A 19702-nucleotide genomic window follows, 5' to 3' on the forward strand; every position below is an offset into this window, starting at 1 on the left:
AAATAAAAATAAAATAATATTTTATAAATAATTTTTATAAATTAAAAAATTAAAAATCAAATTCCATCTAAATTAACTATTTTACACATCAACCTGAATTTTTAACTATTAATTGCTTCATTTATTTATTTTTCAATATAAATTTACCTAAATCCGGCTTATCCTGCTGAGATAATAAAAAAATTGTGGAAAATAATTTTTTTATGAACTATATTATATATATTTGACCGCATTAGACAAGCAGATCGAGTTGAAAAGAAGGTCTCTAGTCATAAAAAAAGAATGAAAAGAAAAGCTAAAATTAGGCCTTGATCAAAGGCAGTTTAAATCTTTCCAGTTCCTCTAGGAGACGGGTCGCTGATTGCTTATACTTTAATTTTTCTACGTGAACTCCAACAAGGCAACATCCTCATCCTTTTAAAATTCGATTTTCTATTTCAAATAATTATGATAACAACAACTACCCACTTCTTTAAATATATGACGTTTTTATATTCTTTAACCTTCCATAAGAGAAAGCCCCTGACTTTGCGTAAAATTCAGCTCTCAGCACCCAGCAGGAAACTATAGATAAGCCTATAAAAGCAGTTTCCTCGTGAGCATTTGCTTGTATTTCCCATCCGGGATCTTCAAGAAACAAGCTTTGATAGAAAGTTTGTCTCTTTTTGATTCGTTTGATTTATTTCTTTTACTTAACCTATAAGATTCCACTTTTTATTTAATTTGCATTTAGAATTATATTTCAGGCTGTCTTGTTATTTCAGGAAGGGAGAATAAAACTAAAAACTGGGTCTCTTCTTTTGGCTTGATCCATTGAAGTTTTGAGTGAAAGATTGGATTTTTAGTGAAAAATGAGGGAAAAGCTAGGATTTTTGGTTTGTGTATGGTTTTTGCTATGTGGGTTTTGTTTTGGTAGGTTTGTAGTAGAGAAAAACAGCTTGAAACTAACATCACCTGAGTCATTGAAAGGTGTTTATGAATGTGCGATTGGTAATTTCGGAGTTCCTCAATATGGAGGAACTTTAGTTGGTACTGTGGTTTATCCAAAAGCTAATCAAAAGGCATGCAAAGGGTTTGATGAGGTTGATATCTCTTTCAAATCTAGGCCTGGAGGGTTACCTACTTTTGTGCTTGCTGATCGTGGAGGTTAGCTTCTTAAATTTCACTTCTTTGATTGCTTTTTATGTATAATTTTTATGGCAAGTAATAATTTGTGTAGTGAAGTTCAAAGTTTGTTTGTAGTTTTTAGTAGTATATTTGTTTTGATGATAAATTAATTGTGTGATAATTGTTAAATAGGTTTGATCTTAGTGGTAGTTATGCTATATATGCCATGTTAGAGCAACCGGAATTCTTTTTCTAAAAGTAACTGGAATTTTTTGTGTTGATTTCTAGCACTTTTTGTTTATTATGTTGGAAACTCGTTGGCTGATAGATTCTAATAGTCTTTGTCTAACTTTACCTGGTTATTGAATATGGTTCTGATATTCCACACTTCTCTTCTATTACGTTGTTGATAGAACAATTCAGAAGAAAGCAGCATAATTAAGTTTAGAAAATGGACTTTATGTATATATGAAATTTTGAACCATGCTGGTTCTCTACTTCGTTGTGAAAGTTATACCTTGATTCCGGAACCCAGTATAATTTTATTTCTGGTGGTGATACTTTGGATCATATGCTGTCGTGTGGGGCTGATATTCCCGGGAAAAGTAACTATGGTGTTCTTTGCTCTATGGAAGTGATCATGTTCTTATCATCTGCCTGTAGATGTATCTAAAATGTATATTTTTGCAGATTGTTACTTTACCTTGAAGGCATGGAATGCACAGAACGGTGGAGCAGCAGCTATTCTTGTAGCAGATGACAAGGTTGAACCACTGATTACCATGGACAACCCTGAAGAAGATGATGCAGATGCTGCTTATCTGCAGAACATCACTATCCCCTCAGCACTTATTAGCAAGTCCTTGGGTGACAGTATCAAGAAAGCTCTATCTGATGGAGAGATGGTTAACATGAATCTTGATTGGACAGAGTCTCTTCCACATCCTGATGAACGGGTTGAGTACGAGTTCTGGACAAATAGCAATGATGCGTGCGGGCCAAAATGTGACAGTCAGATTGAGTTTGTCAAGAACTTCAAAGGTGCAGCTCAGATACTCGAGCAGAAGGGTTACACACAGTTCACCCCTCACTACATAACATGGTATTGCCCAGCGGCATTCATTCTGAGCAAACAATGCAAATCCCAGTGCATCAACCATGGGAGGTACTGTGCTCCAGATCCTGAGCAGGATTTTAGCAAAGGGTATGATGGAAAAGATGTTGTAGTACAGAATCTACGCCAAGCTTGCTTTTATAAAGTGGCCAGTGAAAGTAAAAAGCCATGGCTTTGGTGGGACTATGTGACTGATTTTTCAATCCGTTGCCCAATGAAGGACAAGAAATACACCAAAGAGTGTGCAGATCAAGTTATCCAATCCCTTGGTAAGTGATTGGCTATATAATATATGTATTCATGTCCACACTCTGTAGAAAACAACTGCTCTCTACTTGTTGTTTGTCTAGTCAATTTTCCTAAATTTTTTGCATGACGATTTTTTTATAGCTGTTACTACAATGTTCTTGATCTTAAGTTACCTATCATTTTCTTTTGGACGAAATGTTTGTCTGATTCTTCTGTTCAGAATAAGGCTTAGTTAATCCATTTGCTGCTGAATTGACTTCTGATGTTTATCGAGAGCAGAGGAAAAAAAAAGCAGCTTCTGAAAATGGTTGTTTTGCAAGCGTAGGTGTTGATCTTAAGAAGATAGATAAATGCATAGGAGACCCTGAGGCAGATGTGGATAATGAAGTTCTTAAAGCTGAACAAGATACACAGGTTAGGTCCACCAAAATTTAATTGCTCCAAACTGATGTGCTGTCCGTTCCTTTAATGTTCTATTCTTTGGGCAATCAGCTAACTTTCTTTTTTTGGTTTTTGAATTATCTATTCAGATCGGAAAAGGGTCTCGAGGAGACGTGACTATACTTCCAACTCTTGTAGTAAACAACAGGCAATATAGAGGTTTGAATTCAACATTCTTACTCTGATGTTCGGCTTTCTAATTGCTTGATAGTCATTTCCAATCTGTACTTGTTACTGTTTTCAGGTAAGTTGGATAAAGGAGCTGTTCTTAAGGCGATATGTGCGGGTTTTGAAGAGACCACGGAGCCATCCATATGCTTAAGTGAAGGTTATCTATCAGGCTTAATTTTAGTACATTATGTTTCATAACTGCTGGCAGTTACCCATCTGTTCCTGTGCTGGTGTGCTAGTTACTGTGCAGAAAATGTTCAAATTGTTTACCGACACAATGAAAGAGCACATTGCTGCAGTATTGGTTTTTTGGTGAAATGATGGAAGCAATTCCTTTTGAGTAGCAGAATTTATCATGATTAACTATACTCATATTTTCACTGCTGTTTTTTTGATAGACTGTTGTGAGAGGGAAGTCATTATTTGCTAGTTTTCTTTACAGATGTAGAAACCAACGAGTGTCTAGAAAACAATGGTGGGTGCTGGCAGGACAAGGCTACTAACCTTACTGCATGCAAGGTGTCTTCAGAATTTCAACATTTTGTTGGTATTGTGTTTTTGGTGCATTCTTTCATTCTAAGTTTATTTTGGTCCTGGAATTTCATTGTTATAGGATACTTTTCGGGGTAGAGTATGTGAATGTCCTGTGGTTCAGGGGGTGAAGTTTGTTGGTGATGGTTATACTCGCTGTGAAGGTAAATTTTTTTCATGTAATCCTAAGTTTAGTTTTGACTCAAGTTTAGAAACATCTCTGTTTTAATTCTGTGAACATAATTTTTTTGCTTCTTGTTCAACAGCTTCAGGTTCTTTACGTTGTGAAATTAACAATGGAGGATGCTGGAAGAGAACTCAAGATGGCAGGACCTTTTCTGCTTGTGTTGTGAGTCTTGAATTTGATGGGAACTATCCAGCTTGCTGTTTTCTTGCTCACATACTTAATTTAATTGTTTCTAATGTGACTTATTCATTGGTTCTCGGATGGGTTTCAGGAAGATCATTCTCAAGGTTGCAAGTGTCCTCCAGGATTCAAGGGTGATGGAGTAAATTCCTGTGAAGGTACTCTTCCTGCTTTTCTTTGTTATTGTTCCAACATCATACTATTTAGTGGAATGCAGTTTTGCGCGCTCAACTGGGTTATTCGTAATAGCTCCTTGAACTACTATTATTATTTTAAGTTCCAGATGAAGAATTTTCCTCAGTGAAGATTATGCAAGTTTTCATCGGTAAAATATTAGATGAACAAGTTCAAGATTCTGTATTCCAGTTTTATGAAAACACGTTTGATGTAACATGCATGCAGTTTCTTCCAGTCCAACATGTTTGTGGATCCCATTCATTGAACCTTGTCATCAATAAATAACTCAACAGCTTTGGTTTCTTCTTAGATGATTTGAGGAAATATTTTTCTTTTCTCATTTTAAATTTCCATGCATTTTATCAATAGCACACTGGTTCTTTTCCATCTAGGATATGATTGCACTTGCTTCTTTATAAATTGCAAGCAATATGTCATTTTCTTTTGTTTGTGAGACGAAGTAGATTATGAGGCACTCATCAAACGTTCTCTTTTGGCTGTTTCCCAGATGTGGATGAATGCAAAGACAAGCTGGCCTGCCAGTGTTCAGAATGCAAATGCAAAAATACCTGGGGCAGTTATGACTGCAGTTGCAGTGGTGGTTTATTGTATATGCGAGAACATGACGCGTGCATAAGTGAGTATCCTCTGAGGGTTTTGAATAATCTGCTCTGTTAACCAAACAATCAACTTGCAGCTGTGTGTATGCACAGCATGCTTCGAAGTCCTCATTTTGAGTTTTTCAACTGTGGTGCAATTTTTCATTTTAAATTGGATGCTTTGAAGGGTGTCAATTTCTAGCATGATGAACTGTGTGGTGAAATATGTTTTCAGTTTCATCAATTAACATAGAAGCTCAAATCTTAGTGGAACCTATTTCTAAAACTGGTATATACACCTTGTACCTTATGAAGGTATTGCATATCAGTTCTTCTGTTTTAGCCACTGCACATATCTTAAAAGTAATTTCCAAGTTCAACTCAACTCAAGAGCTGGGACTAATTTTGGTTATTGGCTCTACTTCTATACTAAATGGGATCACTAGCATTCCACAATACATTTGCTCCTGTCATGTTAGCCTCCACAGATTTATGTTTTACAATGATTTAGGTAAAGCTGCTGACACAAAGTACAGCTGGAGCTTTGTTTGGATTATTATTCTTGGCCTGGCTGCTGCTGGTGTTGCTGGATATGCAATTTACAAGTACAGAATCCGGGTATGTATCTTAAATTTTGTCATTCCTTATTTTAGCTTTAATGTAGAAAAACACGCATGTGGCACTTGAGGACCATGCCGAAATACATGACATGCCCAAGCATCATTGAGGACCCAAGTTCCTAGTTGATTTAAATGATGGCGCATCATTCAAAGAAAAAACAGATGCTTGCCTAATGAGTATTTTGAGCATGAAAATGCGCACTCAAACAAATATTATGAATTTGGATTTGGTGGTGTTGAGGTACATCTGAAATTATTGATTAATAGGACTTTTTTTTTTATTTGAACAAAAAAGAAGAAACTTTGGGATTGCTAAATCACCGATGAAATAAAGCAACGGAGCCACCATGGTATTTTGTTTTTCTTAATTCCTTCCAAGGAAAGGGTGGTCATTGTATCATTTACCGACCTAGGCTTGTAGACTCTATTTTTCTTTGGTAAAAGTGAATTCTCTTGGAGAGCCGTATAGTTTTAATGCTAATAACAGTGAACTGAATTTTATCTTTATTAATGTGCACACAGAGATACATGGATTCAGAGATACGGGCTATCATGGCACAGTATATGCCATTGGATAGTCAAGCAGACATCCCTGTTCATCATGCTCCCCGTGGGGACATCTGAAGGTGAGCTAGTGAGATGATGTGCTGAGGCATCGACTAAAGAAGCAGCATCTCTAAATTTCGAAGTGACCTATCAGCTTCGATTTGGCTTGTAGCTATTTCAGCCAGCACGCTCCCATTTAGTCACACTCGTATATGTAAATTAATATTACAAGTTCTGCATGTAATTCCATGGAACGCAGCAAATTTTCAATTCAATGTAAGAGGCGTTATGGGATTCAAAATTTTAGGCCATCTTGGTTGCATTCCAGTTTCATGCTGCCTAGGTTATCAAGGATTTTTCCCTAGTTTCTAAAACTAATTCAAGCTGTCCTAGTTGAGAGTGATCATAAGCCCTGTGAAGGTGGGCATTTTACATTGTATGGCTTGGATCTTAATAATATCTGTTTTTAGATCAATTGCTCTCCAGAATGTTCAAGGTAGCTAAGAAACTGTTTCGTCTTAGCGTATATTATATACGCCCACGCCCGAATGAAGTAGATTGCACTTGCATACGCTATTAGCTTTATTAGCTACCAATGATTTTAACTGTACACCGGTAACTACAGAACAGTGTCTTCCTACTGTCTAGAAATTATTATATCACTAACTTCTGCGAGGTCCTACCAGGCAAATGATAACAACACTAAAATAGCGTATTGGAGGGAGAAAACAACACGACATATCCGCCAATATAACTAAACAACACGAAATGAACAAATATCAATATAACCCTGTGGCATTGGAGGGAGAAAACACCGGTAATTTCAGCACAGTAAGGGGGAAATATCCGCCAGATTATTGAAACTTTCTCCCATAGCCTAGCAACCCAAACTAAAAGTAGACAAAAAGCCGTAATCAGTAACCCAACACTCCAGAATCAAGCAATGTTTTCTGGGATCCCATCTTTTTTCTTCCAGAGCTTGTAATGTCGTAAACCTTCCACCTGCAGGTCACAGGAGAAGTTAATTTGATCAGCTACAATACAGAACAATGGAAGACCAACTTGGCAGCGAACTTATCATTCTAGGCATAGGTTAACAACAGCAACTTTGAGTATTTTTTTTATTAAAGAAAATGCTGAAAAAGTGGAGATTCATATATGATGAAGTTTGGTATCACGACAACTAATAATATTTGTTCAAGAAAAGGTGAGGGTTGAGAGGGAGGGGAGAAGAACAAGGATAGCATGCAATCCAACTAACCAGTGGAACAAATACATCAATTTTCTGCTCCATGTCCCAAGTCTGACCCCTTACTCTGCTTACCACCCACGGCGATCTTATAGAGATAGAATGCAACCACTGCACCACTGAAAAGCAATGCCAGTTATCAGAAAATCAAATGCACACACAACAAGATAAATACCGCTATAAATAAAATGCTTGACATAGATCCTACAAGCATCTGAAAATGGAGATACTCATGTCCTCTACTGTACTAAGATAAGTCCATGTGGTTTTATGACCAGGAGCAAGGCAAGTATGTGCATGACCATGCGCGCATGCAGCAAGACAGATTACGGATATGCTGCTTTCAGAAGGTGGCTATGACTAATTAAGATGAAGAAATCAAAATATATGACCTTAACAGTATCAGAAAGTATAAACTGAGAGATGCTACAAGTTAAAAACTTGGCTAGACAGAACCATAACCAATAACAGATCTAGCTTGAGTTCATAGGCATGAGATGAGCAATGGTTCCTGGTCTTGGATTGAGACTACTTATGTTATTGGACCAGTGTAAATTGCCCAATGTTATTTTGTAAGACGGTACATTGTGTATCTTAAGCAAAATTGCACTGGATGGCCTAGGATATTATACATGCAGATACCAATTCTTGTTTCATTTGAGATCAAACAAATTTCATCAAAGGCTGCATGATGCAACTCCTGTGCTGCACTCTTAAGAGAATTGAGTGGCAAATCACAGAACATAAGAGAATTGAGTGGCAAATCACAGAACATTTCATCTCAATTTTTAACCTAGAATTTCCTGAACCTTTCAAACCACATCAAAGTTCAAGTGCTCTAGCACCTTGTCTAATTGTTAGTTCAGACTCGAAGAAAATTCTTTTACCAGCGACCCTTCCATCCTAACTACTAAGGTAGAAAAGGAAATATGAGAGCACAAAAAAATTTGGGAACAAGGAACCTGACGAGGGTTGCAACAGGAGTAAAAAATGAAGCTCCCTGCAAAACAAAAAAGTTTAGACTGTTAGAACTTTGAAACATAACAACAAATATGTAATACAGCAGAAAAAACAGGAAAGATGACATGGCTGTTTAAAGAACCCGTACCTGAGTCATCATGATTCTAATGTCCCTAAGAAAGATTATAGCCACTATTGCTGCAGGACCAAACACAATAGTTAAAAACTTTAAGTCAAATATGCAACAGAAGATATGTACAAGAATGGCATGAGTTGTAGAGAATAAAAAAATAAAAACCATGTAAGAAAAAAAATGATCAAGCAATGGCCCGAAATAATAGCTATCCTTTCATCCTGAAGTAGCTCACACACTAATATTATCAGAAAATACTATCAAAATAGTCAGCCTGATGAGTTAGAGCATGGAGGAAAGAATGCCCCAAAGCACTGAACATATGTACTCACAAAACCTAATGGTTAAAATATGCAATAGAAGCAAAAACTTATAGATGAGGAAGAGCTAAGCTAGATACTAAAGCTCTTGTCTACGGTACCTTTTAAATTTTTAACTTAACCCTGGTCTCTCTTTGTTATGAACCTGCAAGTGAATCCAAGCATTTCATCCTTATGCTTTGAGACATTCTACACAAGGTGCATGCTGTTAAATTCATAACTTAACGGTGTCCTTTGTTACATATGATACCATATTCCAAAACTTGTCCAAAATGATCCAACTATATAACTAATAAGAAACAGAAAGCAATTTGAGCTTTTTTCTTTTTATATGTCAATGTTTTATTATAGAATAGAACCACATACTAACCTGCCTGTGCTTTCAAGGCCAAGGAATCTGGCTCTCCTCTTTTGTAAGATTTTAAACTTGATACGCTTAAAGCCAGAAGTGCACCACCAAGAATGACACCAAACCTAATGGAATTGATGCTGCCCGACAGCATGAAGGAGAGAAATCCAGTAGTAGCAAGTAATAAACCTGTGAAACATAGCAATAGCATGAAAAACATTGAAGCCATTTAAAATAGAAAATACACTAAAAGGCAACTGCCCAGTTAAGAGTAACCAGTGGGGGTCGGGAGAGACATTTCAACAAAACCTTTCCCAGCTCATCCATATTCAGTTAGCATTATTAAGGGTCGTATGATAGAATAGAGCAGAAGAGCTTGCAACCGTAAATTGACAGTATATTGCAACATTGTTATATCTATCATGTTGTTACTCCTAACAAATTCTAATTTATGAAAGAAACCTCATTCAACAAAATTTTAACAAAATGAGTTCCAGAGGCGCACTAGTCATACCATATGGTATTCCAACTTGGAAATCGCGGACTTTAGAAATATCATTAAAATCATCGGTTGAAGAAGATAACGTTTCCACAACCTCCTTCACTGGTTCCGGAGAATACTCTGTAGCTGCTACAAGATACTCTATACTATCTTCACCAAGTTCCTTTGCTAGCTCACCCAAATCCTTCTTTGCCTTCACTGCTTGAATCTTTAACTTCTCTGAAGTTTCTTCCAAAAAAACCATGGCTTTCTCTGCGTATATCTCATATGCTTCTTGAGAAACACTTTGCAACCTTAAAGCTTGTTCTTTGAAAGATTCTAGTGCCTGCTTCCATGCTTCCTCTGATTCTTCACGCTCTAATTTTTTATCTTCACTTTCCTTTTCCACTTCAATCTCTGAATGCTCCTAAACATTGCCAACAAAAAATAAGAATAAAACAATAAAAGATGATCCAATTACATCTCATTTCAATTCAAACATTGAAAAGAACCCATTATAACAATCTCTCTTGAAATGAAAATTGCAAAGAGAAACAAAAAGCTTTAAAATTTGGCACAAACAAGATGGCATTGCTCTAAATACAAAACCAAATCAAACCATTAAAACTCGATGTTAATCAAACGGCACAGTTTTCTCATGTTCAACAAAAAGCACTAACACCCAACACATGTTCAACATTCAAAGAAGGGAAACCCAATTGGAAAAACACAAAAATCACCCAAAAAGAATTCAAATTTCAAATTTTCAAACGGTAGAGGAAATTAAAAGAATAGGAATTGCAATTCTTACAGAATCCTCGTGAGAGCCAGCAAATACCACAATTTGTCGGTTCAACGAATTCCCAGAACGAAAACCAACGCCAACACCAAGCCCTTTTGGGACAAAAGCCCTTGGATACTCAAAAGACAACCTGTGACCGCTAGGTTTAAGCAATAGAGATTGAAACTTTAAGGATGGAGCAAACAAAGCCATTGAAGAAGATGAACAAAAAGATGGCCTTTTTGTTAGCAAGGAACTACAGCCAGCAGATAACAACTCCATTGACACACTCATTTTCTTCTTTTACCCTTCTTGTTCAGAGAGAGACAGGGAGAAGTCTAGGTTTTTTAAGCGAGAGTCACGAGGGGAAGAAGAGAAACGAGGGTTTTAGCAGTGGGATACAGTTTTCCTACTTCCTTTGCCTTCGGACTAGGAATCGTGTAATGTCTTGGTTACACGTATTTAGAAATGTTTGCATGAAATTTACTCCAGTCCTTATATTCTTATCAATATTTCACTTCTCCCTTCATGTTCATAGATAAGAGTTTTTTGAGTAGAACAATAGAATTATATATATTATCTTCATATATTAATTTAATTATCTTTCTCCTCCAATTCCAATCATTTTCAAGGAGCAAATGCCTTCTGATGTGTAGTTGTTGAAGCAAGTTTTTATAGAATGATATTAAACAAGATAAAAGATTTTGATAACCATCCACCCATATAGAGTTCTCAAAATATTATATTCATAGTAATTTTTAAAATAATGCAATTTGTTTTCTAGCCTTTAATAATTTGAGTTTCTATTATATGGAGATTCATTTAATTTTTTGTTAATGATAGAGTAGCATTAAAAAAAATTGACATGAATACTAAAACATCGCGATAATAAGTTTTAGAAATTAATTTATTAATACATAAAATTAATTTTTTAGCTATTTTTCAGTCAATTAATTTCATAAAAAATCACAAAAAAGAGAAGAATCAATATATAGATCCTATTTAACGAATAATAAAGGGGTTTTTTTTAACTAATCTTAGACATCCTACAGCTACAAGAAGTTGAATTTCCTATGTGCTCCATAGCATGTGATGGAGGAGGAGTTTATTTGAAGAAGGGAATAATAGAGAGCGCAGGCGGCAAGCAAAGGATTGGATGCAATCGGCATGCCGTTGTTTTTCTTGCCTATTTTACGACCATATTGTTCATGTGAAGACGAAGAACTTTAGCCGTGTGAATTAAAAAACAAAAGATGAAGAAGAAAGAAACAGCATGAAAAGTAGTCTAATCATTTATTTATTTATTATTATTATTATAGATACAATGCTACCTATACCATTATTAGTTGTAAAATCAGAAAATTATACCTAATAGTGTGAAGAATGGCTTTACGGGTGTTTTGAAAGTGTAATAATAATTATTTTTAAAAATATTTTTTATTTAGAAATATATTTAAAAAATATTTTTAATACTAGTATATTAAAATGATGGGAAAACACAGAAAAAAATATTTAATTTTTTAAATGTTTTCAAAAATATATTTAAAATACAAAGATAATAAAGCTTTTACTCCATACGAGCAGTTCTCGTAGAGTCTAGATTGGAAGGCAACGTATGTTTTCAAACGTTATTGTGTAAACAGGTAGCGATGCCATGGTGGGTCAAGATTTGTTGGGCATTGCACTGGCCCAGGATATAGAATTGATAAATCATGAGCTTCAAATGTCCAGAAATATTGGGCCCTGATGGGCCATGTTTTTGCTGTTTTATGGGCTTCTGCTGAGTTCATGGATATGCCCTCTCTGCCTCTCCAGGACACGTCAATAGAAGTATAGAACTATGAAAGTGCTTGGGCCACTTCAAGATTTTTCCAAAAAATTGGTTGCCAAGTGACTGTAATTGTTGTAGGAAAAGCTTTTCAATCATGGAGGGCAAGCCGTATCCTATTTGATAAACAATTATAATTATTGGAATTAAATAACTAAAAGTCACCATTGGTTACCAACTGATTTTTTTTTCTTTTTTCTTTTATTTTTTAATATCATATTAATTTAAGATTAAACTTGATAATTTGTTCTAGTTGGCTTGGTATAAGATCCTCACAATGTAGAAAACATATTTAATCACGATTTGAAAATCAAATTTATTTTGTTGATTTTTTTCCAATAAAATCCTTTTGTAGCTAATTTAATGAGTAATCATAATTTGATTAAAAAATATTTTTCAATGGAGTTTAAATTATTTATTTTTTAACAAAAAAATTATTATTATATAATTAAATAAAAAAAATAGAAGAGCTCTCATTAAAAATATACACTTTATCCCAGCTTCTCAACTCAATTTTTTGTTGGAATCATCAGATTTATTATAATCTATTCACATATATAATTTTTAATTTATTTTAATAGATGCATGTATAAATTTTCTAGTTTGTAGTTAATTTTTTTTTTAATTGTAGAAATAATGTTGCAACACCTAAACCTTTTTTTAATTGAGAGAAAAATTGCTCCATCTCACAACATAAACATGTAACCAAATTGATATTTTTTAAAAGATAAAAGTATTATGATACTTTAAATTGGTGTTAATACATCCAATTTAACTTAATGGATTAACTTAATAATTTATCAACTTGGTTTTTATATCGTATTGGATGATAATGCCTGATGGATCCAATCAGAATTCAAGTAAGACTTGGTTTGAGTTTTTTTTCTTTAAAGTTATATTTTAATTTTTTTTAAAAATTATTATTTAAATCGTTTAACCTATAAACTAGATTCGAAATCTAGTCATGGCCATGTTAGAGTTTATAACTCCAGGTTAAATTCCACAGACGGTAGATATTAGATCTTTCAAACAATTGGGGTGTTAATCATGACAAGCTAGTAGACGAAGCAAAGGATGATGTTCTTTTATTACTTGTGATCTAAGGGTTGAAGATGGACATCATGTTACAACTCGATCGAAACATGAACTGCATGCCACAACATTGCCAGTATAGACTTTCATCAAAAAGGCCATGGATTCCTTTACAAGGGCAATCGATGGGGACAGCAAGAACTACACAAGTCATAATGTGGATTTACCAAAGATTTTAGATCTATTTGTAGATACTATTAGCATGATAGCCCGCCATCTACGCCACCCGTCCACCGTCCATGGCAGCTCCACGAGAAGCACAATTAAAGCACAAATTTTCTAAGCATAAAAAAGTACATCGGGAGGAGGGTTTGAAGTGTGGAATCCGGAGGGACTCATGGAGTTTACAAAAGGGATCTCAAATCTCTCATATTTCTCCTTGTGAAAAGGCCAATCAATTATTTAATAAATTGAATTTTAATGTCATTTATATGAAGAATATACTAGAACAAATGGTAATTCGTGTGTGTGTGTGTATACAAAAATTTGTTAGCAGGTGACTGTAATTGTTGTTGTTGTAGCTAGGGAGAGTTTTTAAATCATGTAGTGCAAATCGTATCCCATTTTGATAGACAACTATAATTATTGGAATCAAATAACTAATTAATCACCAATGGCAAACCGCAACATCATTTAATTAAAAACACCAAGAAAAATGAAGTACCTCCAAAATTGCTCTAAAATTATAGAAAGTGGGCAAGTAGATATTTTTATTATTATTATTGATGTAATTAAAAAAAATTGGGATGGAAAAACTAAAGAGTGAACTACCTCAAGGTCTTTTTTTATTTGTTCTTTCATAACTTGATTTTTTTACAATTATTTTATATTAGGTTGATTTAAGATTGGACTTGGTTATTTATTTATGTTGGCTTGTTATAGCTTTCTCATTGTGTCAAAAAATAAATCGGATTGTTGATAAATGCTTAATTTGACAAATTCAAATTTGTTTATTTTTTTTATGATTGAATCTTTTCATGTTATTTTTTTGTTATTTGATTGTTTTTGATCACTTGAATTTTTTTTTTCAATTCTATCAACATTAAATTGATTTGAGATTAAACTTGATAATTTATTTTAGTTGACTTGGGGATTTTCATTATGTCAGAAAACAAATTCAGTACTCAATTAATACTCAATTTGAGATAATCAAATTTAGTTTTTTTTTTATTCTTTTCGGATTAAATCATTTTATTGTCAATTTAATGAGTAATTGATGAAGTTTTCAATAAATAAAAAATTAAAAAAGGACCGAAATGAAAAAAAAAAAGCATGGAAATCATATAGCAAGTCTAAAATTAATGTAAAAGGTCATTTTAGTCTTAAAAGTCATTTTGTTGATTTTCCAATTCTTGAGTTGAGAAAAGAGAGAATTTCGATGAAAAACAATGAATGAAAAATAAAGTCGTCAATGAGCTACAATTTAACAATAAACATGATGATTTTGATATAATTCTTTTTGTTTTCTATCAAATCAAGATTCCATGACTCTTTTTTTTCCAACGGAGTTTAAATTATCTTTTTTCTAGTGTTTTTTATTTTTATATAATTAAATAAAAAAGATTTAAAGAGATCATCCAATATGAGATTAGAAAGCTAAATATGGATTTTATCTTAGTTTTTTACTTAATTTTTAGTTGGAAACAATAAATTTATTATCATTTATTGATTTATATAATTCTTGATTTATTTTACTGAATATATATATATATATATATATTAATTTGCAATTAAAAAATTTCTTGATGATAAAAATAGTGTTTCCAACGTTCATACCCTTTTTTTATGTTGAGAGAAAAATTTAGTGACTTGTCAACTTGAATTTCAATCAAAATAGATAGAAATGATTCAGTTAGTCCAATCAAAATTCAAGTAAGACTTTATTTGATTTTATTTTTTTAAAAAATATATCATTTAATTTTTTTAAAGAAATCATGAAATAAAATTCTTTCAAGTTGACTAACCCAATTTGTGAACTAGATCTTGAATGGAGCAGGTTGGTTTTTATAACTATGGGTAAAATTCCACCAGCAAGAGATATTAATTATATCTTTAAAACAATTGAGGTGTTAATTATGACAAGCTGGTAGACGAAGCAAAGGATGATGTTCTTTAATTACTTGTGATTTAAGGGTTGAAGATGGAAATCATGTTAGAACTTGATCGAAACATGAACTGCGTGACACGGCACTGCCAGTCTAGACTTTTCGAAAAGGCCATGGATTCGTTGGTATTACACAAGTCATAATTTGGATTTAGCAAAGATTTCAGATTTATTTGTTGGTATTATTAGCATGATAGCCCGCCATCTACGCCACTCATCCACCATCCATGGCAGCTCCCCGAGAAGCACAATTAAAACTAAAGTTTTCTAAGCGTAGAAAGTACATCGATAAGAGGGTTTGAGGTGTGGAAAATGGACAAATAAATGGAGTTTGTAAAAGGGATCTCAATTTTTTTGTTCTACTTGCAAGACTAAGAAGTCAATTGATTATTTAATAGCCTGGTTCGAAATTCCAAATAAAATAATATACGTAGAACTTAGATTAACATGAATTAATCTAAGATTTAATAGATTCAAGATCTATACAAATCCAAGTTAAACAAATAAAAAATACCTTCACATCTCAATTAAAAACTTGATTTGTCATATTAATTTTATCAACTCGAGTCTAATTGAATCAAAATATAATTTTTAATTTGTTAATTTTTTTAAATATTTATTAAAATAATACCATTTAAAAAAATTTAAATGACTCTTAATCAATTTATTGGTTATGTTTTACAACCATGGGTTAAAGTAAGGAGTAAACAGTGAAGTAGGCGTCTTTTCTAAGGGATTTTCTTGGTAAGATGATTGTTGTATTCCTTTTCCCTTGTTTGGTAATTGATATATACCTAGAAAATCTCAAATTCACTAAAACGTGAGATAAATATCATATTTGTGTTAGAAGTCCGAGTTAAATATCAATTCAATTTGTTGTTGACAAGATTTTATCATAATTGTTAGTAAAAATGATATAATTATCTTTAAACTTAAACAAATGTCGTTAAATAAGTACAATAAAGATAATTGTCTGGAACGTCACTAAAACATTTACTTAAAATTATATTTTATTCAAAATACCGGTATAAATAATCTTGGTGAACTCTTGCTCGCCATAGCTACGTGTTTTTCTCATTAAACCCATCATTTCTTGGCGAGTAAAGTCTGCCTCAAGACCTGCCTTTATATTCGAAAACATAACGTGAAAGGCAAGTGTTAATTTGAGTTAACACTCGAAGGGCGAGCTAGACGAGGCTGGTGAAGGTCGGTGGAGAGTAGTACTATCTAAGTGGAGAGAAATGCCAAAAGAAGTAGGTTTTCTGATCGATGTCTTGCAAGGAAATCTTATACGACAACTGGGTTGTTAGAATACGAACAACAGTAGATAAAACATTAAAGAAACAGAGAGGAATTTGGCCACATTCTATTGACCAGACCACACATGGATCTTGGAACACTGCAACTACGATTTGCCCTTTTTCTTGTACTTTGTAGTCTAATCTTGGACAAGATAGTACTGCTGCGTTAACTACGGTATCTTATATTATCATGCCTCCATTGAACAGAGTAAAAAGGAGGTGCCGGTCTCTGTATCTTATATTATCTTGCCTCCATTGAACAGTGTAAAAAGGAGGTGTTCTGTCTACCATTTCTGTTCCTGTTCTCCCTCCATGTTTTCTCAACCTGGGCGTGTAACATCCCTGTTAAAAATCTTAGGTCCCTTCCAGTTTCAGAAAACTTCTTAACATGTTTGCTTTCTCTAACTAATAGTTCTTCTTTTTCTTCCTTCTCCAAATGGCATTTTGTTTCATGAAATATTCAATTAAAATGGTTTTTAATGTATATATATATATATAAAGTGTCCGATTGATAGTGCAAGGAGGTATAGTTGAAATTCTGTCTTATTCCCATGACAGTTTTGAAAGTGTTTGATTGGTCGAAATACATTATATTTTTAAATTTTATTTTAAAATTTTGGTTATGAGCAAATTACAATTATTTTTTTTAAACATATTTTACAAATAATAATCATAAAAACTACTATAATATCAAACACATATAATATTCAAATAAAATAAAATTTATATGATCTGAATATTTTTTTATATATAAAAATTATTAGATATAAAATTATTAAACTATACTAATTATTATTAAAAAATAATATAAATCATATCTGGGAATCCCACCTAATATTTTGAGTTTCTAGGTTGAGATAATTCTTTGATTTGATATCAGAGTCTTAATGACCAAATGATTTCAAATTTGAATCTTATCATTTATATTTTTTTTATAAAAAACTAAATATAAAGTAATGTAGGTCTATACAAGTTTTAAACCCAAAGAGTTTTCACTTAAAAAAATATATTAGAGAATAATATAAATTATATCTTCAAATCTTACCTAATAACTTAAACTTTTAAATTAAAATAATTTTTTAACAATTATAACACTAGTTTGGTGAAAATATTAAATTCAAGACATGGATTCTACACATGAATGATCGTACACGATAAAAGATAGGTCACCCCGTCATTCTTTGGCTTAATTCTATGTTGTTGGATTTCATTTGATTTTATTATGGTGCTTGATTTTTTTGTCCCACGTTAGAGCTACAAGCTCTAAGCAATCAATTACAAGCAATCCGCAAAATGAAAAGCCATCTTGACTAAGATATTTTACGTCATTCGGGGGAAAAAAAACTTTATATGCTAAAACTAATATATAGCAACATAGAATTATATAATAAAATAAATTATATTTGATTCGATTTCTAATTAAATTCGAAGCTATTTGCAATTTCAAACAAGTTAAATGAATGCAGTTGATTTATGATTGTGGTAATGCTAGTCTAAAATCAACTCTTTTTTTCAATAAAATAAAAATAAAATGTTATTCACAATAAATTTCTTTATTTGATATTGGAAAAAAAGGTTGGGGTAGTGGGGTGAATTTCATATCCTTGTCTTCCAATCAGTAACATAAAAAGAATTCTTCATTTTCAAAATAAAAATAAATAAATTTCACTTAATAAATGAAAATTCTAAGTTTAGTCAAGATGTTGTTCGAATTAGACAGCCCGAGAATGAAAGATCCAAGTTTCACACAATAAAAACCCAAAAAAACAAAAAACGGATTTTTTTTTCAAAGTAAAGTTCATAAATTAAATTAAATTCTTTGTTTGTTTAACACTTTACGAAAATAATAACAAGATTAATTAAAATTAATGTAACTCACATGCTTTGTTTTTTTAAAAAAGACTGCATATACGGTGACAATTTTAAAAGTTTATTTGTTTTTATATTTTGAAAATATTTTTTTAAAAAAATTAATTTATTTATTTATTTCAAATTAATATATTTTTAGTGTTTTCAAATTATTTTGATGTTTTAATATTAAAAATAATTTTTAAAAAATAAAAAAATAATCTAATAGTCATTTGACATGCATGTATATAGCTCATACTCTAGTATAAATACACACGTACGTACATGCAAATGTTAAAATACGATAAATCTTGAAAATGAATGAAAATAGTAGGGATATCAATGCCGTTGAGTGCTGTTAAGTATGGATAGAGGGAAGAGTGAATCTTAAGTTAGTTAGTATTATAAGACAGAAATGATAGGTGTTTGTGCTTGCACACACACACACACACAGAGTTTTGTAATGAATTTTTGTTTTTTTAAAATATAAAAATACAACAAAACATGTTTATTTTATTATTGTTATCTTTATTTTTTTATTCTAAAGTGAGATGTTATTTTACGGTGATATATAATATTAATACTTTTCATTTACAAATTAATTTTATTTTTTATATCAGTGTATTAAAATTATAAAAAACACAAAAATAAAATAAAATTGTTTCTTCATTCTGGATACGCTTTTAAAACGCAATTTTGATGACAAGAATAAAACAGAATTAATTTTAATCAATTTCAAAGTTCCTCTGATTATTCCTGAAATCAAAGAAAAAGAAAAGGATAAAATGCCCTGACAATTTTGGCAAGAAATGGACAAAAAATTACAAAGAAAACGGGAGAAGAATCGAAGAATGGCACTGGGTTTCAGACAAGGGATTCTCCTTTGACCATGAAAGCCCCCAAACAAAACATTAAACAAATCAAAGAGAAAAGTAAAAACCCTTCCGCAGTTCCTTGTCTTGGGTTCCTGTTCTTATCGGTTACTCATTTTCTTTGTTTTCAAAAAGAAAGAAGCTTTGAATGCCGTCTGCTGCTGCTGCTGCTTCCACTAGAGCACAGCACACTTTACTCTTTCTTTATTTCTCCTTTCCTTGTTATTAGTTATTACACCCACTAGCATCGACACCAACACCAAAACAGAATCATTACTGTTTCTCTTCTCTTCTTCTGACCCCATCATTAAATGTTCTCGCTGCTCCCTCTCCTTTCTCATCTCAACCTCTTGTGATCAATCCCTTCAAAAATTCTTAAGAAAAATCTCTCTCTCTCCCGCTTCTTTCGCCGCTTTACCGGCTACCCTCCCGCCACGATTCCCTTTCTTTAAAATTTCCCTT

General features: G+C 32.7%; 2 protein-coding genes and 1 long non-coding RNA gene across 3 annotated transcripts; 2 read left to right on the plus strand and 1 right to left on the minus strand.

The window, feature by feature from the left end:
• Positions 1 to 496: 496 nt before the first annotated feature.
• LOC105109553 (vacuolar-sorting receptor 1-like) lies at positions 497 to 6300 on the plus strand. Its single transcript, XM_011004292.1, has 12 exons — positions 497 to 1146; positions 1798 to 2490; positions 2796 to 2884; positions 3001 to 3070; positions 3156 to 3239; positions 3525 to 3601; positions 3696 to 3777; positions 3880 to 3962; positions 4072 to 4138; positions 4666 to 4794; positions 5268 to 5374; positions 5899 to 6300. Exons 1-12 carry the CDS (start codon positions 852 to 854, stop codon positions 5998 to 6000), a joined length of 1878 nt encoding a protein of 625 aa, XP_011002594.1. The 5' UTR covers positions 497 to 851; the 3' UTR covers positions 6001 to 6300.
• A 242-nt stretch (positions 6301 to 6542) lies between these two features.
• LOC105109555 (uncharacterized) lies at positions 6543 to 10652 on the minus strand. Its single transcript, XM_011004293.1, has 7 exons — positions 10226 to 10652; positions 9448 to 9841; positions 8955 to 9122; positions 8280 to 8329; positions 8134 to 8171; positions 7184 to 7290; positions 6543 to 6924 (listed from the first exon to the last, which is right to left on the minus strand). Exons 1-6 carry the CDS (start codon positions 10487 to 10489, stop codon positions 7200 to 7202), a joined length of 1005 nt encoding a protein of 334 aa, XP_011002595.1. The 5' UTR covers positions 10490 to 10652; the 3' UTR covers positions 6543 to 6924; positions 7184 to 7199.
• On the plus strand, positions 7297 to 8040 carry LOC105109554 (uncharacterized). The gene is made up of 2 exons (XR_839280.1): positions 7297 to 7914; positions 7945 to 8040. It is a non-coding gene; the product is annotated as an uncharacterized LOC105109554 (long non-coding RNA).
• Positions 10653 to 19702: the final 9050 nt, after the last annotated feature.

The sequence above is a fragment of the Populus euphratica genome, unplaced genomic scaffold (genome assembly GCF_000495115.2).
Source record: "Populus euphratica unplaced genomic scaffold, PopEup_1.0 scaffold227.1, whole genome shotgun sequence".
NCBI lineage: Eukaryota > Viridiplantae > Streptophyta > Magnoliopsida > Malpighiales > Salicaceae > Populus > Populus euphratica.